At 41.2% G+C, this 25,758-nt stretch overlaps 1 protein-coding gene across 1 annotated transcript; it reads right to left on the bottom strand.

The window, feature by feature from the left end:
• Positions 1-3,644: 3,644 nt before the first annotated feature.
• Positions 3,645-22,883, bottom strand: LOC122743103 (cytochrome P450 2C18-like). Its single transcript, XM_043987824.1, has 8 exons — positions 22,784-22,883; positions 20,699-20,848; positions 17,388-17,548; positions 16,634-16,810; positions 14,439-14,580; positions 8,565-8,752; positions 7,390-7,531; positions 3,645-4,175 (listed from the first exon to the last, which is right to left on the bottom strand). The coding sequence occupies exons 2-8, from the start codon at positions 20,793-20,795 to the stop codon at positions 3,985-3,987; spliced, it is 1,098 nt and encodes a 365-aa protein (XP_043843759.1). The 5' UTR covers positions 20,796-20,848; positions 22,784-22,883; the 3' UTR covers positions 3,645-3,984.
• Positions 22,884-25,758: the final 2,875 nt, after the last annotated feature.

Raw genomic sequence — 25,758 nt, forward strand, 5'->3', positions numbered from 1 at the left:
GACCTTGGGCAAGTCACTTAACCATCATTGCCCCACAAAAAGTAAAAAAAAGAGAGAGAGAGAGATAAATGAAAAGTTATATGCTCAAGTCTAAAAAAATCAACTATACTAATAGAGGATGGGGAAAGTAGCTAGACAATTTGTGTGAAAAGATCTAGTGGGGTTAATTGGCCACAAATTGAGTATCAGTCAGCAGTTGGATAGGTGGCATTGATCCAGATATTCATATAAACTATTTGTACCTGACCTGTGGTAGAACTTTCTACTCTTGTATTGGAGAGATCAGCCACAGTTGGACACACTGTACCTTGGTCCCAACATAGTGATATCATTTTAGTCCTCTTCAAGCATGAAGAACAACAACCAGGTTACCTTAATAGAAGCAGAGTACCCAAAATGAGGGAGAAGACAGCCTCACTCTACTTCTGAATCACAGAAGCCTAGTGTCCACTTCTTGCTTAGCATATTTTAGGGAGGACATTGACAAAATGGAGCACATTCAGCAGAGGACAACAAAGATGTGGAGAGCCCTAGAAACCTTGCTTTAAGAGGGTCATTTAGAGGAATTTGGGGTGTTTAGCTTATAGAGTTTGAAATGTTTAGTCCAGTGAATAAAAGACTTGGAATGTGACAGCTACTTTAAAGTATGTGAAGGGCTGTCTGGAAGAACAACTAGAACTGTTTTGCTTAGATTCAGGGGGCGGAGCTAGGGGTAATAGGTGAAATTTACAGAGAATCAGACAGGGTGGGTGTAACTTTCTGACAGGATTGTCCGAAGTGTAATGAGCTGCCTCAGTTTCCCATCACCAGAGGTCTTCATGTAAGTACTGGATGATGACTTGTGAGCATTGTAGAAGAGATTCCTATTCAAAAACTGGTTGGACCAGATGACCTCTGAGATCCTTCCAAGTGGAGTTCTGTTTATTATTGTATTTACTGAATAAAAGTATATGTTCCTCTCATTAATTTCAAAACAAACATTTTCTCATTCTTTTGATTTCTTATTCTTTTCTCAATTTAAAGTTGTTCTTACTTTCCATTATACTTCATTGATTTGTGCAAATCGAGTAATCTATTTATGCCCTTTTCAAATTTTTTTTTATAGGAATGTTTTGTTGTTGTTGTTGTTGTTTTAAGTGAGGCAATTGGGGTTAAGTGACTTGCCCACAGTCACACAGCTAGTAAGTGTTAAGTGTCTGAGGTCGGATTTGAACTCAGGTACTCCTGACTCCAGGGCCGGTGCTCTATCCTCTGTGCCACCTAGCTGCCCCCGTAGGAATGTCTTAAATGACTTTCTTTTATTGAACTTCCAATATTTTCATCGATGATTAGGTTCAGATTTGTAGATTTGTAGGGTATGTCATTTTGGGTTGCATCTGGAGCATCGGTGCTTTTTGAAATGTATTATTCCATTCTTTCTGTTGTTTCTAGTGGATACAGAATAGTCTGTGTCAGCCTAATTTCCTTTCCTTTATTTTCAAAGTTATTTCTCCTACTTGTTTGCAGAGTCTGTTACATGTTGAGTTGCAGCTTTGGAAACATTCACAGTAGGTAAAAGGGGAAGAGAATAAGCATTGATATAGTACACACTGTGTGCTAGGCACTATGCTAAGAGCCTTTTACATTTGATTGCCACATCAACTCTGTGAGGTGGGTGCAATAGCACCCATTATTATTATTATTATTATCCCCATTTTACAGATGAGGAAACTGAGGCAAATAGAGAGTAAGTGACCTGCATAGGGTCACACAGCTAGTAAGCCTCCAAGGTCAAATTTGAACTTGGGTCTTCCTGGCTCCAGTCCCAGCATTCTGTCCGTTGTGCTCCCAGCTGCTTCTAGACAGGAGGGTGTGGGTCATGAATTCCTGAAGCCAAGGACGCAGTGTCAGCAAACCTCTCCTACCGATTAGAAATCCCAGCAAACTAGGCTCATAGATTCAGAACTGGAAGAAATCTCAGGAATGATCTCATCCAGGGGTTCTTAACCTTTTCTGCATCATGGGACCCTTCATCCGTCTCATGAAGCCTCTGAGCTTAATCTTCCTCAGAATAATGTTTTTAGATAATTGAAGGAAATGCTATATTTCAGGCAAAAGTTAGTGAAAATGGGGCAGCTAGGTGGCATAGTGGATAGAGCACCGGCCCTGGAGTCAGGAGTACCTGAGTTCAAATTCGGCCTCAGGCACTTAACACTTACTAGCTGTGTGACCCTGGGCAAGTCACTTAACCCCAATTGCCTCACTAAAAAAAAAAAAAGTTACTGAAAATAAAGATGTAATTTTTTTCCCCATCAAAGTTCACAGATCCCTCTGAATTCTATCTACAGATTCCTTTTGGGGCACATAGAATCCAGATTAAGAACCCCTAAACTAGTACTAAAATTCTGGGATTCATTTTATCCTTGATTAAACAAAATACACAGGATTTCAATTAAATTGAAATATGCTCAAATTTTTTTAAAAATCCAAGTTCACAGATCCCAAGTCAAGACCTTCTGAATCTAATCTCTTCATTCTATACATGAAGAAATGGAGGTCTACATATGTGAAATGATTTACCTAAGTCACACAAATAGTGGCTGAATAGATCTGGGATTTAAACCCAGGTTTTCTGAATCCATACTTGGTCCTCTTTCTACTACAAGAAATCAAGAAGGTAAGGGGAGTTATGGCCATGTAAGATAAGGCAAAACCACTCTTTTCTCTCCTCTACCAATCTTTCTTCCCCCTCACACCCTAACTTTATTGAAATGAGTTTATGACAGAGGCATAAATTTAACTTAAAGAAATTTGTCACAAAACATACTGTTTTGGTTTTTGGGGGGGCGGGGCAGTTGGGGTTGCCCAAGGTTACACAGCTAGTAAGTGTCAAGTGTCTGAGGCCGGATTTGAACTCAGGAACTCCTGAATCCAGGGCTGGTGCTTTATCCACTGTGCCACCTAGCCGCCCCAAAACATACTGTTTTAAGTGTATAAACTGGACATTTTGTAAGCCATTGTAGGTAAATTCTATTCAGTGACATATATATTTATATATAAATATATAAAAGAAATATTTCTATATAAACATATATAACATATATTTATATATATATCCTAAATATTTATATAATGTACGTATTTATTTATATGTGTAGCCTAAATATTATATATATTTACATCCTAAAAAGGCAAATGTATTTTGTATATCTTCTCATAAGATGAGACAGCTTGTTCAGTATATGTCAAAGCGATCAGCTATTGAGTACCTCCTCTGTGCCCAGGATTGTGCAGAAACCATAAGTATAAAAGGCTTACATTCTAGTGAGAGAGAAAATTTAAATAGCTAGCATTTTAAGATTGGCAAAGCGCTTTACTTATGCCATCTCCTTTGATCTTCACAACAACCAAGGGAGGTAGGTGCTATTATTATCTCCCTTTTTACAAAAGAACAAACTGAGTTTGAGATGTTAAGGGACTTGACCAGGGCCACAAAGCTATGCAAGTGTCTGAGGCAAGATTTGAACCCAGGTCTTCCTGATTCCAACTCTGGCACTCTACCCACTGTGCTTGGGAGATGAGACTGAAATATTTTAAATATTTGAATATAAATATATAAAACATGCCAAATATTTGAAATAAAAGCAAGCAAAACAAAAGGAGCATACAATTAAATGTTATATTGTGTAGTTCAGACCTTAAGTGTTGAAGAATTCATAGGGATGTGGTATCTAAATGGATCTTCAAGGATGGGTAATATTTCAACAGGGGAAGATAAAGAGTAGAAGGAAATACCTCAGGCATAGGGATAATTGACAGGAACAAAAGCATTGTGGCAAGAAGCCTGAGGAGTGTTGCAGGGGGAGAGCTCATAATCTCTTTTTATTAAAGTCAAAGGGAGCAGTTAGAAATGAGGCTGGAAAAGTCCATTTGGCTGAAGTCATAGAGTGCCAGGCAAGAGAATGAGTCCAATGCGTATACAGGATGGTGAGCTGGCGGGGGCCTTTACACACTCTCGGAAGGTAGGAAGCAGATCTCATAAGAGGGAGGCACATTGTTAAACCCTTTGGCGACTGGAGTGATGTCAATGTCTTTGGGGTCAATGACAGGCTTCAAGGTAACATTTTGTAAGATGGTGGTAAAAAAGAGAAACAACTCCATCTGAGCCAGGCCCTCGCCAACACATGCCCGTTTTCCTGAAAGAGACAGGTGGAGATGATAAGCATAGGCTTGAAAGTCATTTAGGACACTGTTTCAAGGTACCCTGTTATCTGCTATCACTATAGCTAACATTAATATAGCTCTTTATGGTTTATAAAATAATTTATAGATATTATCTTATTCGATCCTCAGAATGACCCTGCAATGTAGGTTCTGTTATTATCCCCATTTTGTAGACGAGGAAACTGAGGCTGACAGAGGATAAGTGACTTGCTTAGGGTCACATAGCTAGTAAATGCTGAGGGCAGGATTTGAACTCAGGTCTTCCTGACTCCAAATCTAACACTTTCAGTGGCATGGTGGATCAAGGGCTGGATCTGGAGTTCAAAGGCTATCTCAGACATTTACTATCTGTGTGACCCTGGGCAGGTCCTTTAACTTCTGTCTGCCCCAGTTTCTTCATCTGCATAGTGGGAATAATAATCGCACTCAGCTTCCAGGGATATTAGGAGGATAAAATGAGTTATTTGTAAATCTGAAAGTGCTATATAAATGTTAGCTATTTGTTGTTGTTATATATCATACAAAACTGCCTTCCATGCCATTGACACTGGGGAGAAGATCAAATGTATTCCTTCCTCTCTAGTACAAGGACACCAATTGGTACATCTACCCTTACTCTATGGGTCTTGCTTGTAGACCACTAAACCCTTTGGTTAACTCAAGAGCCTGGCTGATGATGAATGCATCATGCTGCCTTCTGAAACCCCAACCTCTGCTCTGAGAGGAGGGGAGTCCCTTCCAGTCAAGTTCCCTAAATTTGGCTCTTGTAGGCCAGAATGAAGCCTGGCACTTTAAACTCAGAGGAAAGGGTTCACTGTCCCAGGGCAAGAACAGAGCTCCCCACCACAGCTCCCCTAACCAGGCCAGTAGCTGCTGTTTGTGCCACTAGTGGGGGTCATACAAGAAAAGGTCATTTATTTGGGCAGGCAACATATTCCTGGGAACTGCTTCTTGCTCCCTGCTAGAGCTTATCCAGCTCTCTGCCTCTTATCACCCTCCTCCCTTCTAAACTAAATAATAACCGGGTAGGAAATTATCCTTTAAAATCCAGGTGGGGGTTAGGCAGCTGCCTCTTAACCATCATCTCTGCCAAATTTTGGCCCAGTTCCTGGGGTTTTAAGTCACTTCTGCAAATTTTCCTTTTTTTCCCCCTTCCCAATATAGGAAACCACCCCCCTCAAGTTTGGCTGCTCCTAAAGGGTGAATACGGAAAGGGTAGAACTCAAACTGAAATACTGTCTCCCTTCAATTCTAATTTTTATATTTTTTCATATTTGATTTTTTTTTTTGGTGAGGCAATGAGGGTTAAGTGACTTGCCCACAGTCACACAGCTAGTTAAGTGTCAAGTGTCTGAGGTCACATTTGAACTCAGGTCCTCCTGAATCCAGAGCCGGTGCTCTATCCACAGCACCACCTAGCTGCCCCCATATTTGATTTTCAATTAATAAAATTTGTCTTTTAAACTTGTTTTCTTTCTTTTTAATATTGATAATAACGATAGATAACATTTATATAGTGCTTATTACACGCCAGGTACTATGCCAAGTGCTTTACAATTATTATCTGATTTGATCCTCATAACAACTTTGGGACATAAGTGCTGTTATTCTGCCTCTTTTGTGAATGGGAAAACCGAGGCAAACAGAAGTGATTTGCCCAGGGTCAAACAGCAAGTAAACTTCCGAGATGAAATTTGAGCTCCAGGCCCAGTGCTACAGTAGGGTACTTAACAAAATTCTCTATTCACTTTTCTATCAGGAAGAATGGTGAGGGCATCATCATGCTCCCTGGTGGCCTTGGCCCTGCCTACACGCTCTTTTATATAACCAAAGAAAACACCTGGTGGCTTATGACTGAAAGTTGACTGTGGTCATTGGGATGATCATAGACCTGCCCTTCCCTGCTAGTAGTTACCTTGTTATCAATGGGTTCATCCTAGAATGGGAACTCAGAGGACAAGGACAAGGTCTGGAGCTGGTCTTCCATCCCAATGGAGGACCATAAGAGTGTAGGTGACCAGGAAGAGGCCTCCAATTTGGGCCCACAGACACCCCAAGAGCAATGGATATGACATTGGATAAGGTTAGAGCCTTAGTGGGAGAGGTAGAAAAGTGGGGTGGTAGTGAGGACTCCTGGAATGCCCTTCAGACTCACCTGTCCGAGTCAAGAATCACTGTCATAGGGCAGCTAGGTGGCGCAGTAGATAAAGCACCAGCCTTGGATTCAGGAGGTCCTGAGTTCAAATCCGGCCTCAGACACTTGGCACTTACTAGCTGTGTGACCTTGAGCAAGTCACTTAGCCCTCATTGCCCTGCCCCCCCCCGCCCCGCAAAAGCACAAAACAAAACAAATGAAAAAATGAAAACAAAACAAAACAAAAAAAAGAATCACTGTCTTGTTCTAAATCACAAGAATTTCTGTGATTTAGAAAGACACAAAGATAGGACTATGGGTGAGTATTGCCAGATGGCACCTGAGCAATGGGATAACCCTGTCGTTTTCCACAACTTACTGAGGTACCACGATGTGCCCTGAAAGCAGAAATGCTTAGAAAACTGTGCCCCAGGGAAAAAGCTCCTGGCTAAGGAACCCTCGAAGGAAAGTTTCAGTCCTTTGGGAGCATTAGTGATGGATGGAGGGAAGACACAGTGGCCACTGGTCTTAGCTCTTCCCTTCTTTTAGAAAAACTGGGACAACTGCCCAAAGTCCCACTGATTTTGTATAGTACTGAGAAGACATTGCTGAGAAGAGGTCCCCACACCTGGCGTCACTTCTGATGATGACATATAGCCCAAGCATCATGGGGAGATAAGAAATTATCCTCACCTGACTCCTAAGATTTAGAGGCAAAAGAGAGTTCCGAGTTCACCTAGTCTGAACTCTTATTTGACATCTAAGGAAACCAAAGTTCAGAGATGCCAAGGAATCTGCTCAAGGTCACACAGGTTGTAAATAGCAGAACTGGAATTGAAACCCAGCTCCTCTAAGATATACAACACATAGATTTTTTTTTTAAGTGAGGCAATTGGGGTTAAGTGACTTGCTCAGGGTCACACAGCTAGTAAGTGTTAAGTGTCTGAGGCCAGATTTGAACTCAGGTACTCCTGACTCCAGGGCTGGTGCTCTATGCACTGCGCCATCTAGCTGCCCCCACAACACATAGATTTTGAAAAAACTTGTCTTGCCTGTTGAAAAAGGTACAAAATAGTCGCTCTTCTTAAAGTTGCCACTTTCATCCAGAAAATGGTGTGGGTCAAACTGGTCTGGATTGGGGAATTCTTCATCATCATACAGAACAGAAGTCAGCAATGGTATTATGGTGGTGCCCTGGAATGAACAGCAATAGATAATTTGAATGATAAAAGACAAGTCCTGGAATGCTAGAATTTGAAAGGACCATAGAAATCATAGAGTCCAATTTTCTCCCGAATTTACAAACAAGCAAAGGAGGAGCCAGCATTGCTTGAGGTCAAGGTCAGAACCCTGGAGTCCTGACTCCCATACTCATCCCAACATTACACCATGCCAGATTTGGGGGAGGGGGCAGGGCAATGAGGGTTAAGTGACTTGCCCAGGGTCACACAGCTAGTAAGTGTCAAGTTTCTGAGGCCAGATTTGAACTAGATCCTCCTGAATCCAGGGCCAGTACTTTATTCACTGCGTCACCTAGCTACCCCTACACAATGCCAGATTGCCCCAAAATCAGCATGCAGAGAGATGGAATCTTGCCCCCCACCCCAGAGAGCAAAACCAGGACCAATAGGAGGGAGGAGGAAGATTTCAATAAACATTTAATAAATGTATGAATTCTTGCTCTGTGCCAGACACTGTAATGGACAGAGAATTTTGACAATTAGACCTATGAGAAATGGAATCAGCTGCCTAGTGGATGTATTTTAGCAGAGACTAGAGGAGCTTGTGTCTGCTGGGTACAGTCTTAATTAGATGACCTCTGTGCTATAATCTGACGATTCTCTCCTTTTCTAGGAGGGAGTGCAGATGCCGGTGTGGAGCTGTATTAGAAATCATTTCACTAGGGACAAAAATGTTGGGGAGCATGGTTCCCAGGACACCCTAACCATGGCTTGAGATGTGCCAACTGTGTGGGCAATCCAGCCCTCATCCCCAAAGTGGCTGAGGGGAAAGGTAGGACCAATTAAGGGATGGATATCACAGTGATGGGACCGCAGAGGTGGCAGCTGCTGGGACATCAGACAACTGCAGTGAAAGGCATGAAGACTGTGGTTACCACAGGGAGGAAACGTGTCACCATCCCTCACTCTAAGGAAAAGCCCCATTCATTCAGTGCTGGTTATGGCTCTCTTCTCTCATTGTGCTCAGCAAATGAGACATGTCCTACCTTGGGGATGAAGTATTGTCTGAACTGAATGTCTTGTGTTACTGCATGGGGCAGGCTGGCAGGGACGAGGTCAATGTATCTCTGTATTTCATGGATCACAGCATCGGTATAAGGCATACTACTTCTGTCTTTCATGCTGGGACTTCGGTTTCGGCCAATCACTCGGTCAATTTCTTCTTGGATTTTCTCTGTCACAAGAGGAATAAGAATTCACGTAAAAAATGGGGAGAAAGATATGACATCCCCCCAGTTTCTCTGATCTCTCACTTAGAATTACACAAGAGATAAAAAATTACTGAATCTACTCCTTAATGAGAAAATTAAGAATTCCATTTCAGTCTTTGGGACCAGCCGAGAGTCCACTTAAATTCCCTGCCCCTCAGAGCCCAGGCTTCGAGTTGGCCTTAGACAAATACAGGATAAGCAGCATTGGGTAAGAAAGCAATAAGGCCAGATTCAGTGGATTTGAGTGGTTTTTCCACATAATTGGGGGAACGTTTGAGAAATCAGAAGTTCCAATTGTTTCTATTTTTTTTTTTTTAGTGAGGCAATTGGGGTTAAGTGACTTGCCCAGGGTCACACAGCTAGTAAGTGTCAAGTATCTGAGGTCGGATTTGAACTCAGGTCCTCCTGAATCCAGGGTTGGTGTTCTATCCACTGCGCCACCTAGCTGGCCCTCCAATTGTTTCTAAACCATGGCAACTTGGCCCCACTGAATCATTCAGTTTCACAGAGTTTTAATTGTGGAGGTGAAGAAGACAAACCCAGCCAGAGTAAACCCGGGATTCCTTGCCTTGATGGTCCCCCTTATCTCACTTAAGAAAGAACACAACAGCTAAACATTTTTATGATGTTCATATATCAAGTCCTATGGATTCCTCTGTTCTAACATCACTGTCATTTTCAGATATACTGCTACATTACCACCCAAGGAGTTTTCCTTTGAAACAAGGAAAAGTTTAAGCCAAATCAGGAGCATATGTAGCATTCCAAACCCAGTGAAAGGAAGAAGGTGCATTTCCTTATTACTTCTCCAGGGATGAAATTGGTTATTAGAATTCCACAGCATTTAGCTTCAGTTTAGTTTTCTTTTCAGTTCTATTATTGTACACCAGTAGAATGAATGTGATAAGGGCTGAGAGATGGTTTAGGGGCAGATAGGTGGTGCAGTGGATAGAGCACCAGCCCTGGATTCAGGAGGACCTGAGTTCAAATCCGACCTCAGATACTTGACACTTACTAGCTGTGTGACCCTGGGCAAGTCACTTAACCCCAATTGCCTCACCAAAATAATAATAATAACTAATTATTTTTAAAAAGAAAGAAATAGGTGGTTTGACCTAGCAATAAAATATGTAGCCTACATGAAGAAGTAAAGGAAAACCTAAATAAGTAGAGAAAAATTCAGTGTTCTTGGATAAGTCAGCTCAATATAATAAAAAACAATATTCCCTAAACAAATCCAGAGATTTAATATGTTACTTTTTTTTTTAAACCATGCATCTTGTATTCCTATCTCTGTTTACTCTAGTCATGAAACTGGACTTTTGGGCTCACTCCAGTCTGCATCTGCTGCCCTGCCTGTTGTTTTTTCAGCTCCACAAAACAAGAGGTTCTTTCCAAGTTACGCTATTCACCTTTAATCTCATTACTGAGTTGCTAACTCAAACCTTGACTGACACCACTTCCATCAGCCTCCTCTCCCCTATAATTGGAGGACTAGAGGGTGTGGTACCAAACTCTTCCCAATGCCTTCCTTTATAGAGGGTAAAAACTGGACTTTTGGCTTATTCCAGTCTGCATCTGCTGCCCTTCCTGGTTTATTCAACTCTTCAGGACAAGATACCCACTGGTGTTTCCCCATCCCACTCCCCTTTTCTGCCTCCTTTTGTGCATTGTCTCCTTTTAGATTGTAAGCTCCTTGAGGCAAGGACTACATTTTGTTTTATTAACTGCAGTACCTTATTAACAGTACTTGGTACTTAGCAGACATTTAATAAATGTTTATTGGATTGGATATACATCTTCCCAAGTTTCTCTGAATTCCTTGCATTCAGTGGTTTCTTATGGCATAAAATTACATTCATAGACTCCAATTTGCCTAATCATTTCTCATTTCATGGACACCAAGCTAGACTTTTCTTTTTTTAAATGAATGGGATGGATGGGGCAGCTAGGTGGCACAGTGGATAGAGCACTTGGATTCAGGAATATCTGAATTCAAATCCGGCCTCAGACACTTGACACATACTAGCTGTGTGACCCTGGGCAAGTCACTTAACCCCAATTGCCTCACTAAAAAAAATTAAAAATAAAAAAACCATAAACTGTCTAACTTTTTATAGGTTGCTTTTGGACTAAGAATGACCCCACTGTGAGCTGACTGTATTTTTAAAACATTGTAGACTATATTCATTCTGTGATTTATTCTGCTGTTTGAGGAGAAAAAAATGTGGTAGATGGAAAAAGCACTACTTTTTTTTTTCTAGAGTCATAACTTGGTTTTGAGTTCTACAATTTATTAGATATGTGACCTTGGGCAAGTCACCTAACCTCTTCTAGGCCTCAATTTCTTCATCTATAAAATGGGGATAACTGTTGCATTGACCTCACAGTAATGTGAGGTTTTCATAATGATTATGTCTTATTTTTTTTATTATTTTATTAATTTTTTTTTTGCGGGGCAATGAGGGTTAAGCGACTTGCCTAGGGGCACACAGCTAGTAAGTGTCAAGTGTCTGAGGTCAAATTTGAACTCAGGTCCTCCTGAATCCAGGGCCGGTACTTTATCCACTGCTCTACCTAGCTGCCCCCCATAATGATTATGAAAAAACATTATTGTTTAAAAAAGAGGCCCTATTTGTAATAAGAAAAAACATTAAATACCTGACAATTAATTCATTTTTTTACATATTTGTCACAGTTCATTACTACACATTTAGGTTTCTGATGCTGAAAGGAATAAGTGGATGTACTAACCCTCCCAATCCCTTTGAATACTCAAAGTATTAATTAGGGGTCCCCAAAGATATGTTCATATAAATAACTAAACAAACATACATACATGATATGTGTATATATACATATATGTACACATATGCATGCATAGATATAATATTTATAGCAAACTAAGTATGAAGCAGATCAGATGGTGCCTTCACAAAGGCACTAGTGACCAGAGCCTTGGTCATCCTGTTATGATTCTTTTTTCTTTTTTTTTTTTTTGTGGGGCAATGAGGGTTAAGTGACTTGCCCAGGGTCACACAACTAGTGTCAAGTTTCTGAGGCTGGATTTGAACTCAGGTACTCCTAAATCCAGGGCCATGCTTTATACACTGCGCCATCTAGCTGCCCCCCGTTATGATTCTTGATCAAGGTGGATCTCTCTCTGACTCAGTTGCTGCAATGTCTGGTGGGGACATTAACATTATACATTATAGCATTAATAGTGCTATAAGGGGAGAGGCTTTAGGTCTTCTCCGAACTGAATCCATGTGGCCCTGGGAACACAAGCCTGCATTCTTTGCCAGTATCCCAGCACTCGGGTTTTATAGTGGGGCAGTGGATAGAACATTGACCCTGGAGTCAAGAGAACCTGAGTTCAAATCTCATCTTGGACACTTACTAGTTGTGTTACCCTGGGCAAGTCACTTAACCCCATTTGCCTCAAACATCCAGGGCCATCTCCAGTCATCCTGATATATATTTTGCCACTGGACCTTAGATGGCTCTGGAGGAGAGAGTGAGGTTGATGACCTTGCACAGCCCTCCCTCACTTAACTCCATTTCAGTGCAAGTTATAACATCACTTGGATGTCATGGTCCTCTTTGAGAATGAAGGACAAACAATAACCCCTCTACAATTTCTCTGATAAAGTGATCACCAGATTTTTCTGTTTTGCTTTTACACTGGAGTAATTTCTGAATGTGCAACCTCTTACCCCGACCAACCCTGTGAACTGAAACCTGCTTTGTATCAAAGAAAAACCTCCCTTGCTCTCAATGCGGAATGAGTCCACGAGGTGGCGCCATAGTGCACAGAGTGCTGGGACTGGACTCTGAAGACCTGAGCTTAAATCCAGCTTTACACGATTATTAGCTGTGTGACCCTGGGCAAGTCACTTATGTTCTATTTTGTCTCAAGTTTCCACATCCATAAAAATGAGGATAACAATAGCACCTACCTCCCAGGGTTGTTGTGAGGATCAAATGAGATAATAATTACAAAAACCTTCAGGGTACCTGGCACATAGGAAGCACTATATAAATGTTACCCATCATCATCATCATAATAACCACTATGCTTCCAATGTAGCTTCAGAGCAAAATACTGTAAAAGAAGGCTTCCTTATCACTCTGCTGAACTTGCAGTCTACTTGTGCTCTAAACGCCAAATCTTTCTTAGATAATGATCTATTCATCAGATTTGCGGTGGTCAGATGTACAGTAGTTTTGTGTCCAAAAGTGCTGGGGTGGAGTTTTGTGTATTCGCTCAACATGAGTTGGTCTGATGTGATGTCCAAAAGGCCTGCCTTATTTTTAGGCTATGTTATGACAGGCTATCACTCCAGAACTTGGCAAAAGGATGGTCTTGCTCTTTCCTGTCCTGACTGGGCCACAGTTGATATATTATGTTCCGTTTTGAGCACTGTGTTATTGGAGGATGTTGACAAGCTAAAATAGGTGGGTAGTAACTGGATTGTACTAGCCTAGTAAATGTCTGTGGCATTGGTGGCTTCTTGTTTGAGCTGTTTGGGAACTAGTTCTTCTGTGACCTTATCCAAGATGCTGGACCTATTCAAGTAAGGAGTAAATTGGGCAAAAAGCCCAGAATCCAAAATGCTGAAGATACTTGAGACAAGACTAGGAAGCAGCTGGGAATGGTTAGCCTAGAGAAGGAAGGACTAAGGGGGAATAGGAGAGCTGTTTTCAAGAATGTGAAGGACCATCACATCAAGGAAGGATTAGATTTGTTCAGCATGACCCCAGAAGACAGAACTAGGAAAATGAGTAGGATTTGCAAGGAGGCCAGTTTTGGTTAAATATAAAGAAAAACAAACAAAAAAAACAAAAAAACCCTTTCCAACAACTGCAGCCATGCAAAAAGAGAATGAACTTTCTTGAGATATAGTGAGGGTCTCAAAGCAAAAGTTGGAGGACCACCTGCTGGCGATGCTGCAGATACCTATTCAGGTATGGCTGAAGTCCTACTGACTCTGAGATTCTGTGACTGTGAAAGGGAAATACTTCCTACTCTCCAAACACACTTCAGGCTTTCCCATCTTTGTCCATTGGCCATTTCATTTCCTCTACCTGGGATGCCCTCCAATATTCTCTTCTTGCCTCCCTCAGCCTCATCTCTGCCTATTGAAATCCTATTTATATTTAAGTTCAAATGTCTCCACCAAGCCTTGTATTGTTTTCTTCTCCACAGAACTTATCTTCCTCCTCTTACCATACTTTACCATATTAATCACTGGGTTCAAGCCCTGCCTCTGACACATATTGGCTGTATGGCCCTAGGCAAGTCACCTAATATCTCAGAGTACCAGGCAACTCTCTCAGACTCTAAATTATAGATGAGTTGCTAACATGCATTTGTGCAGAGAGTTACCACAATTGAAGTGCCCTACACTAATGAAACTAATGAAATTCTGGATCATGCCTTTACTTAAAAAAACAAAGTTCACAATTTGGCACTTTATAGTTCACAAAGTGCTGGGATGGCTAGAAAGGTAATGAACTTGAAGACATAATAACTAATCTTAAATACATTGAATGTCAACAGAAACTTTTCCAAACAGAGTCTCAGCAGGGCTGGCCATGCCTAATTTTTCTTCTGCATTTCTTTATGCATATTATCTGTTCACTTACCTGTTATCTGAGGGTGCTTCAGCAAAAGCAGGAGACCATATCTCAGCGTTGTACTGGTGGTCTCTGTCCCAGCTCCAAAGAGATCAATAGTGGTAAAAACTAAATTTTCAATGGTAAACTCAGACCCTTGGTTTTGCTTTTCCTAGGAATAATTTGACACAATTAGCTGAAAAGTACATTAACTGGATTAGATCTAAGCTATACAGTCCAGAATGGAGCAGGGAGATGGCAAATATCTCATGAATTTGGCTAATCCAGACATGGCAGATCCTCTCCCTGGCTCCTCAGATATTTAGGAAACAAGTGAGGTAAATAGTATTAAGTAGCTTATTAAATTTGAAGTAAAATAACATTTATTTACTGCTATATACAAGGTGCTTTCAAATACTTCATCTTACTTGATCCTCACTAAAATCTGATAGGAGAGGCAACATGTCTTAGTGGATAGAGAGCTGGTCTTGGAGTTGGGAAGATGTCTACCTCTGTCACTTACTATCTTTGGTACCACTGGGAAATCACTTCATTTCTCAGGGCATGAGACAGCTTTTTTTAAGTGACCAGTACTTAGAAGGGACCAGTGTTTGGGACAGAGCTGATGCCAGCTGCTAAGAGCACCTGGGTAGTACAGTGGGTACACCAGGCCTGGAGTTAGGAAGACAAGTTTAAATCCAGCATCAGACAGTTTCTAGCTATGTGACCTTACTCAAGCCACTTATCCTCTGTTTGCTTCAGTTTCCTCATCTGTAAACTAGGCATAATAATAGCACCTATCTCCTGGGGTTTTTGTGAGGATCAAATTAGACCATAATTATAAAGTACTTACCTAGCACAGTGCCTGGAACCAAAAAGAGTTATATAAATATTAATTATTACTATTTATTATCATTGTCCTGAGTGATCCTTGGCCGTATCTCAGAAGGTCAAATGTCAACAGCTTGGCTAAAGAAGTACTGGGCTCAGAGTCAGGAGAGCTGAGTCCCTGAGCTGACACTAATTTTAGATCTATCTTCTCTAAGTCCTTTCCAGCTCCAATAGTTTGAGTCTATGGAATTTGGGCTCCACTGGACTCTGCCTTGGCACAGCTTCAATTGCAGTTAAAGTTGAATGAGCCTCCTGAGGCAACCTTGGACATTCCCCTCCTCTGAGTCTCCATTTCCTCCTCTAAAATGAAGAGATAGGGGGCAACTAGGTGGCACAGTGGATAAAGCATTGGCCCTGGATTCAGGAGGACCTGAGTTCAAATTTGGCCTTAGACACTTAACACTTACTAGCTGTGTGACCCTGGGCAAGTCACTTAACCCTCATTGCCCCACAAAAACAAACAAACAAACAAAAAAATAAGATGTTAGCACAAAAGGTCAGAGAATTCTAGGGAATTACTAGTAAGAAAAAATATTTTGCATGTTACAATTTTATTTTGTATACAGCATTTTATGGGTTATTTCATGATTACTGTGTTAAGAAAAGTGCATTGTATCAGAATTAATTTTTGTTATAAAGATTTGTATGCAGAAAAGTATATTTTCAGCAATCTCTAGTGAAAGAATATAGGTTTTGGTGGGAATCTAACCCCTTGATTCCTATAGGTTCAATGTATCAACATTCATGTTTCTTACTTTTGTGCCATTATCTAGGAATGTTACTCCGACAAAAGTTGAGAAATGACTATACACATATATACATATAGCTTTAGATAAATATATAGCTATAGATTTTATTGTTGTTTCTCAGTCATGTTCAACTCTTCTTGATCTCACTTGGGGATTTCCTGGCAAAGATACTGGATTGGATTGCCATTTCCTTCTCCAGCTCATTTTACAGATGAGGAAATTGAGGCAAACAGGATTAAGTGACTTACCCAGGGTCACACAGCTAGTAGGTATCTGAGACCAGATTTGAACTCAGGAAAATGAGTCTTCCTGACTCCAGGCCCTGCATTCTATCAACTATACTACCTAGCTGTGGATAGATAGATACATAGATACACAAACATAAAATATATATGTGTGCATGTGTGTGTGTATATAAATGTACACAAATATTTTTCATATATACATATGTATATATATATATATGTATGTGTATATAAGTATGCATGTATATATGTATGTCTCCCCTAGGGACGTCTCTTAGAAGACAAACCCTGACCTTAGCACCTAGTTAGCAATAGTGATTGAGTAGTGGTCCCACCCTACCTGCTCTATTTTCATCAGAAAACAGTCAATGAAGTCCCGAGTGTCACTGGCATCCAGGGTTTCTTGATGTTCCTTCACTCTCTCCAAAACAAAATCATTCAGGGTACGAAAGTTTTTAATTAATTTATGATGAATTCCTGGGAGATAATGGACTAGAGATGGGAAAAAATTGTAGACCTAAAAAGGCGGAGTAAGGTAGGGAATAACAAATTTATTTATTTAGTCAGCCATTTATATATCTATCCATTCATTCATTTATTCATTCACTTATCTATTTATCCACCCATTTATTTGTTTATTCATTCATTTATCTATTTATTCATTCATTTATTTGTTTGTTTGTTTATTGATTGATTGATTGATTGATCTGTTTATTTGGTCTGAATGGACAAAATAAATCCTTACTCTTTGATACAAGAGGTGTTCAGAAGAGGAAACTGACTCAGGAAGCAGAAGTCACCGGGGCAAAGTAAAATGGTAGCCTCTCTTTTCACTCCCCTCCAAACCTCTAAAATCATTTTAGATTTCATCCTCTGCCTCCTTAGGAGCTTGGCTGGAATAGATTACTTACATAGAATACTTAAATAACAAAATACTGGAATACTTTTATGGGAGAGAGCATTGGACTTGGCATCAAAATGAAGTGGGTTGACCATGACATACATTAGCTGTGGGGACCCTTAGTCAAGTCACTAACCTTCTGTCACCCTCAGTCTTCTCATACATAAAATGGGGATGAGAACATTGCTCTCACCTGTATCCATGGGGAACTGAGAAGCCTGAGGCTTTCATTTAAAATCTCCATTAAAGAAAGAAACTTCTGGTCTTGATATTCAAAACGTTTCCGGAAAACAATGGAGCAGATAACATTGCAGGGGGCACACCCGAGGATGAAGGTGGGGTCGCAAGGCTGTCCTAAAGAATGGAAGAGGTTGAGAAAGAGGAACTTTAGCATTAGCTTGAAATTCTTTTTTTTTTTTTAAGTGAGGCAATTGGGGTTAAGTGACTTGCCCAGGGTCACACAGCTAGTAAGTGTTAAGTGTCTGAGGCTGGATTTGAACTCAGGTCCTCCTGAATCCAGGGCCGGTGCTTTACCCACTATGCCACCTAGCTGCCCCTTGAAATTCATTTTCACTGAAACTACTAGAGAAGGGAAGGTCGGCTTGCTTTTAGAAGCCATTTCCACTTGAGTATTCATTCTGCTGTGTCCTCCAAGAAATCCAGATAACACCTTAGGTGATGCTGTTAAAGTTAGAAGCACTTTGTGTGTTTAACTACCAGATGACATGGCTTGCCACTAGCTTGATCTCGAAAAGAATCCAGCTCTGTGGACTGATTTTAAAATTTAAAGGTATTTTTGTTAGATCATGAGCCAATGTGGTTCACTGAAGAGAGAGCTGTGTTTGGAGGAAGCCCTGGATTCAAAATCTGGTTATTTCCTATTTGTGTGACCTTAGGTAAGTCACTTAATTTTTTCTGGACCCCAGTTCCTCATCTGCAAAATGAGAAGATTGGAGAAGATGACCATTGAGATATTTTCCAGTCTTATATCTATGATCCTACTAATGGGGGGAAATGGGGTACGGGTTTGTTAGGGGTTGGGGTTCTTAGGAATTCCTCTTTAAAGAATTACACCCTTACGGCAGCTAGGTGGCCTGGTGGATAGAGCAATGGCCCTGGAGTCAGGAGGACCTGAGTTCAAGTCCAGACTCAGACACTTAAAACTCACTAGCTGTGTGACCCTGGGCAAGTCACTTAACCCCAATCGCCTCACCAAAACAAACAAACAAACAAACAAAAACAAAACAAAAAAACAAGAATTACACCCTCTTGTACACAAAAGTAGTTAGAATAAGGTGGTAGTTTATTTAGGGACAAGGGAAGGGAAGGGGGGAGGGAAGGGAAACCATGACAGAAATCCTTGGACTTCTCATGGGGAGATAGGCACAAAGCACATGGCTCAGAGGTACCAATCTCCTCTAGGAGGAGACTGGTAGGTACTTTTATAGAAGACTGATGGGGGGAGGGGTCACCATCTGCCCGTGAAAAGTTCCTCTAGTGAGAGAGGACCATTCCCCACTGGTGGTAGCTGGGGGAATTGGGTGAGGAGTGGAGGACCATCCCCCACTGGTAGTGACTAGAGGAATTGGGTGAGGGGTGGCTATGGATCCCTCTTCAGGACACAAAGGCCACACCCACACCCAAATTTATCTCCCCAGAGTAAGGGAGACCAGAATGAAGGGTGGGAATTCGAAGCTAGCTCAGTCCAATTTGGTTCCACTTATCTCTCTAGGCTTATCTGACAGGTTATCTGTCCTCTGGTTTAGTTTCTCAAGGAGAAGGTTCCTTGATGTGCCCCCAGAGAACTTCTGGGGTGCTCTGCACCCCATGACACTACGGTCATAAGAACCACACCCTCCCTTCTCTGTACTACAAATTAAAGGGACCAACATTCAGGGACTCACAGATGTTTTAGCTGGAAGGGACCTTAAGATCGTCAAGCCCAAACCACTCATGTTGCAGATGAGAAAGCTGAGTGTTAGAGAGGTTAAGTGATTTGTGTAAGATCACACAGGTTGCAAGTAGCAGGGCCAGGATTTGAACCTCGGTCTTTTGATTCCAAATACAGTATTCTTCTAATTCATTATGTCCCTAAAGAAATACACTAGAAAAACATTGCTTTTTTTACTGGGGCAGAAATGGGGGAATGGGGAATGATCCATTATTAGAGAATGTTACGACTATTACCCCATTGGACAGATGAGGTAACTGAGACTCAGAGATATTAGATGACCTTATATAAAGTCACACAGTTTGGGACAGGACTAGGACTAAAATTCAGGCAGGTCTCTTGCTCATCAGTCCAGTTTTCACTTTATATTATTTGGCTCCCATTGATTCAGTTATATCTATACAGAGGATTCCCGGTCTATATAACCAGCCTTACTCTTTCTGTTTACTACAGTCACACATCTGTAGCTGCCTCTTGGACACCAAGCAGATGCCCCATAAGAACCTCAAACTCAACAGGTGCAAGACAAAATTAATTTTCTTTCCCCCCAAACTCTCCCCACTACCAAACTTCCATATTGCTGTTAAGTACACCACCATCCTCTCAGTTACCTAGGTTCACAACCTTGGTGGCTCTTTATCACCTCTAGGATCAAATATAAAATCTGTTTGGCATTTTAGAGCTCTTCAACACCAGGTCCCTTCCTGCCTTCCTGTCTCCCTATACTTTGCTCCTCTCCCCTCACTCTACTATCCAGGAACACTGGCCCACTTGCAGTTCTTCACACACAACACTCCATCCTTTGACCTCTAGTCTTCAATACTCCATCCCCTCACCTCTGCCTTTTAGTTTCCCTGGATTTCTTCAAGATTTACCCCAGGGGCAGCTGGGTGGCGCAGTGGATAGAGCACCGGCCCTGGATTCAGGAGGACCTGAGTTCAAATTCGGCCTCAGACACTTAACATTTACTAGCTGTGTGACCCTGGGCAAGTCACTTAAACCCAATTGCCTTACCAAAAAAAAAAAAAGATTTACCCCAAATCCCATCTTCTTTGGCCTTTTCTGGTCCCTCCAATAGCAAATGTTTTACCCTTTCAAATTATTTTCATCTACTCTGGATATCTTGTGTGTAGCTAGTTAATTATATGTTGTCTCCCCCTCAGAATGTATGCTCTTTGAGGAAAAGAATTTGGGGGGGATCCAGCCAAGAGATAGTTTTCCTTACAACCCTTGCATTTAGCATAGTGCCCAGCACATAGTATGTGCTTAATCAATGCCTGTTGACTGACTTTCCACCTCAATTTTTCCCCCAGAAACTCAATGTGAACTTTACCAATGGTTTCAGCATTGTGACTCTTTTCTTGCTTCCCTGAGTAGCCTCCACCCTCTAAAGCTTCTAGAGATTACCACAGAGCTTAGAGCAGAATAGACCTGAAAAAGCCACACACCCAGGGTGGGTGTAGATTACAGTAAGTCTTTTGAACTCAACCATGTGAGTTATTAAAGAAACAAAATTTGCTATGATTAATGATGAAAAGTAAACAAACACGAACCATTTGTTTTTTTTAACTCTTCCACCAGGTACTTTGCCTCTTCTTGTACTCGCTCCTCAATGCTCTTCTTCCCCATCCCAAAATTCCTCAGGGTCATGAGCGTGAAGCGACGGATTTGCTTCCATCTCTCTCCATTACTGAAAAGGAGTCCTATGAGGGGGAGTAGAGGGACAATAAATTTTTTTTTTTCCTGCACTGAATTCTGAAAGGAAAATAAACAGGAGAAAAAATGAGACCAACTCCACCAATCATGAATATAAGCAACTTTAATTTCAATAGCTTCTCTTGCCCCTTAAAGTACATGTTCAAGGACACGTAGTCTCCCATTCCTGGTTCTAGAAGCACGAGATAGGGGTGAGGGGAAAGAGTGGCCAATTTACTTCCTTTTCTCTCAGTCCTGTTTTCTGCACCATTCCATACATCCTACACCACTCTCATCCACCACCGTGGTCACCTTGAGCAGACCTACAACTTTGTCCTACTTCTGGCAAGAAGAGACCACCAAGGTGAAGGACAGAATGGATTCAGGTTGTCTTTGAAGGTCTTAGAACAAGTATTAATCTTATTTCTCTACTTCTGCATCTTTTGGTCCAAGGGACCCAAGGAATTGTGATGCCTTTTAAGGAAGGCTAAACTCTAGGGGCAGCTAGGTGGCATAGTGGATAGAGCACCGCCCCTGGATTCAGGAGGACCTGAGTTCAAATCAAACCTCAGACACTTAACACTTACTAGCTGTGTGACCCTGAGCAAGTCACTTAACCCCAATTGTCTCACTTTAAAAAAAAAAAAAAAAGGAAGGCTAAAGTCCTAATCTTCCTAGACTTCACTGGGGACCAAAGAGAGGGAACTAATTTTTTAATATTTTATGGGTTAACAGATTTGTAGATCAAAGGAATACTTTTCACACTGTACTCCTGTATTTTTATAAGTGTCTCATGATATCTTTGTGGGCAAGATAAAGTAGAAGACATTGGTCAGATTGTCAGAAAATAAGTTCCTGGTACACCCTGCATATCCCACCTTCTCTGCATGAGTGCATTTCATGGCTCTGTCCTGGGCCCTCATCCCCTTTTCCTCTCTCCTTTCTTTATCAGTGATCTCATTAGCTCCCATAAGCTCAATGATCTATGATTTTGACATAGCCGATTCCCAAAGCTACATATCTAGCCTTCAGTCTCTCACCTGAGCTCCAAACCCACATCCACAAATACTTGCTGGATTATCTCCATCTAAATGTCCCATAAGCATCTGAAACTAAAAATGTCCAGAAGAGAACTCAGTATTTTTTCCCACAAACCTATGCCTCCCTTTAAGTCTTTACTCTCCACTCTTCTGGCAGCTAGGTGGCACAGTGGATAAAGCACTGGACCTAGACTCAAGAAGACATAAGTTCAAATCCAACCTCAGATACTAGCTAGCTGTGCGACCCTGGTCAAATCACTTAACCTCTATCTGCCTCAGTTTCCTCAACTGTAAAACGAGGATAATAATGTCACCAACCTCCCAGAGTTGTTGTGAAGATCAAATGAGATAACATTTGTGAAGCATTTAGCACAATGCCTGGCACATCAGTGCCTAATAAATGCTTCCTCCCTTCCCATTCCGCCCCCCTCCTGCAACCAAACAGTTATTAAATCCTGTCTAGTCCACCCTCACAACATATCTTGAATCTATCTTCTCTTCACTCACAAAGCCACCACCCTAGTTCAGGCCCTCATCTGTCTGTGAGAATTACCCTAAATGCCCCCTCCTACAAGTAGTCTTCCTGGATTACCTCAGTACTTAGTACTTTCCTCTAAACCCCAAATTTCTTTGTACTTATTTTGTGTAGATTTTGTGTTTATTTATCTGTATGCCTTCCCCTCCCCGCTTTCACACTACATAGTAGAATATAAGTTCCTTGAGGAGGGATGGGACTGTTTTATTTTTGTGTTCCTATCTTTTATGCCTGGCATAATATCTGGCATACAGCAGGCACTTAATAAATATTCATTCAATTGAATTGATATGTAAAATTTCTCCAATTTCTTAGAATGCTACTCTTCCACATCTGGTTTCTCTGCCCTACACCAAACACAAACATACCCAATCCCTTGTTAATGGTGTCAGACACTGGGAAGCTTCCTCTGCCAGCAAATGCATCTCCATGACCAATCAGAGCTTCCTTAATTATCTTATGTCCATGTAACACCCAACCTTCATGTTCCCAGTGCTTCAGAACAAGGAAAAACAGATGCTTCCAACAAGTATGTACTTATCACATATTATGTGCCAAGTACTATGCTAGATACTGGAGATATAAAGACCAAAAAAACCCACCAAAACCCCCCCAAAAAACCCCCAACAACAACAAACAAACAACCTGCCTTCAAGGAGCTTAGATTCTAACGCTCGGAACCCAAGTACAGAGTGAATACTGGGCCATAGGCTTTTGCCAGCTGTAGGAGGAATGTAGAAGGCAATTTGATATATTTGATAGTAAACAGCTTGGATTGCCATTGCTAATCTCATTGGAGAAATTTTCAACTCATTAATAGCTCCATAGTGATATTTTTGACATTTATGTCAAAGAGAATCTAAGTAAGATATGTATTTTACCCAGAATACAAATGGTCAAAAAGCTTACGGCTTGGTGAGGTGTTGTTTATGCCCCTGGAGCAGAGTCTTAAACTTCTTCCTTAACTCTGCCTCTTGGAATATCCAGCTTCCTTTTAAATTCAGCCCGTGTATCATCTCCTATAGGAAGCATTTCCTGATCTCCATAGTGAGTAGTATTTTCTCCCTCTTTGCCAAGTTACAATGCATCTACTTAGTTATGTACAAGATGCATTCTTTCGTTAGAATCTAAGCTCCTTGAAGGCAGGTTGTTTGTTTGTTGTTGTTGGGGTTTTTTTGGGGGGGTTTTGGTGGGTTTTTTTGGTCTTTATATCTCCAGTATCTAGCATAGTACTTGGCACATAATATGTGATAAGTACATACTTGTTGGAAGCATCTGTTTTTCCTTGTTCTGAAGCACTGGGAACATGAAGGTTGGGTAAATAGAGGGATGTTGGCGGAAAAGCCTCAGAGCAAGGCACATAATATGTGAAGAGTGAGAGGAGAGGAAATAAAGGCAATGTGTGTAGACAACTTTAGCTCAGAGTTTGGCTAGGGGGAAAAAAGAGGAAGAAAGATATAGGATGAAATCTTGAGAGGATGGTAAGGTTCAGTGAAAGTTTCATGCATCATTGGGGGTATAGCCTCGAGACTCTGTCTCCCTCTTCTCTCTACATTCTTTCTTTGTGAACTTATCAGTTCCCATGGGTTTAGTTATCATCTCCATGCTGATGACTTCCATATCTATATATCTAGCCCTAGTCTCTCTTCAGAGCTCCAGCCCAACATCACCAACTGTGTACTGGAATTCCAAGATCAATGCTCTGGAATCATCTGAAACTCAACAATGCAGCCACCACCTTATATCAGATGACCCTCATTGCTTCTCATTTGGACTATTGCAATGACCTACTAAGTAATCACTTTATCTTATGCTTGGAGATGTCAAGATTTATGATGATTCTCCCTTAAATACCCTAGTCACCCTCAATCTTCTTAGATCCTGTGACTTACTCCTCCATTCCACTTCAGTCACACACAAGGATGGTCACACCCTGGATCTCACCATTACCCACAAATTGAAAACACTAACATTTCTCTAACAATAACTTCCTATCATAACATTTTTCCCAATGTTCTATCACTCTGAAGCCTATCCTTTGCATACATTGTAACATCTAAACTTCATTACTTTCTCAGGCCATTAGCTCTGCTCTGAATTTACCTTCAACTTTTCAAATGTCAATCCTTTAACCAATTAACAAGTTCACCTCCACATTGTCCTTCACTCTTGGATCCCAGCCCTTCTGTCCTATCTGTACTCATTATGTGCCAAACTCCAACATTATATTACTCCTATCACCTGCCTTCTCTGCTCCTCCTCATATCACGTTGAATAGAACTGGAGGAAGTCACAAAACTAAACACAGTAAGTAAATTATAAACTTTCATTATCTGACTTCAACTGGGCCCTCACCGTAGTAAGGTTTTATACTCCCTTAATTGATTGCCAATCCAATTCCTCACAGAAGCTATGCCAAAGCCTTCTCTTTTCTCCTCAAGTTTCCCACCTTTCCCTTTATCCCCTTTCTTTCAGCTAGAGAAAGTAAAGGGTTTTGCCTCTTATTTACCAAGGAAATTAGGCAGCTCATTTACCATGAGCTCCCACTTCCTTTCTTTTCATCTCAAAATTAATTAACATCATCTCCTTTTCTGTCCTCCTTTCTCCAAGTCTCTGAAAATCAGGTGGCTTTTCTTCTTGTCAAGGTCAAGCTCTCTGTGCCTTTGACCCATACCCTTCTGTTTGCCCCAGCAGATTGCAATCACAATTGGTCTCTAAGCTTTGTGTCTTTCTTCTCCAATTCATCCTCCTCTTAATGTCTAAAGTGATTTTACTAAAGTGTAGGTCTGGCCACGTTACCCCTTTGTTCAATATACATCAGTAGGGGCAGCTAGGTGGTGCAGTGGATAGAGCACCAGCCCTGGATTCAGGAGGACCTGAGTTCAAATCTGGCCTCAGACACTTAACACTTACTAGCTGTGTGACCCTGGGCAAGTCACTTAACCCCAATTACCTCATCAAAACCAAAAAACAATATATATCAGTAGCTCCTTATTACCCATGGGATCAAATATAAAGTAATTATGTGACATTTAAAGCTCTTCACAACCTGGCCCTTTCTACCTTTTGAATATTCTTGTACTTCGCTGCCCTAAGTTCATTCTATAATTCATCCACACTAACCATTCCTTGTAGTCTATTTCCTGACTCTATGCATTTGAACTCACTTCCCAATTTCTTGGAATGTTCTCTCTTTTCCTCTGCTTCCCGGCTTCCTTCAAGACTCGTTTCAAATCCCACCTTCTGTAAGAGTCCTCTCCCAGATCCAGCCCTTCCCCATGAAAGGTACTTCCCTCTGAAATTACTTTCCATTAATAATCTCTATGTATATACATGCACCTGG

The sequence above is a fragment of the Dromiciops gliroides genome, chromosome 2, assembly GCF_019393635.1.
Source record: "Dromiciops gliroides isolate mDroGli1 chromosome 2, mDroGli1.pri, whole genome shotgun sequence".
In the NCBI taxonomy this organism is placed as follows: Eukaryota; Metazoa; Chordata; class Mammalia; order Microbiotheria; family Microbiotheriidae; genus Dromiciops; species Dromiciops gliroides.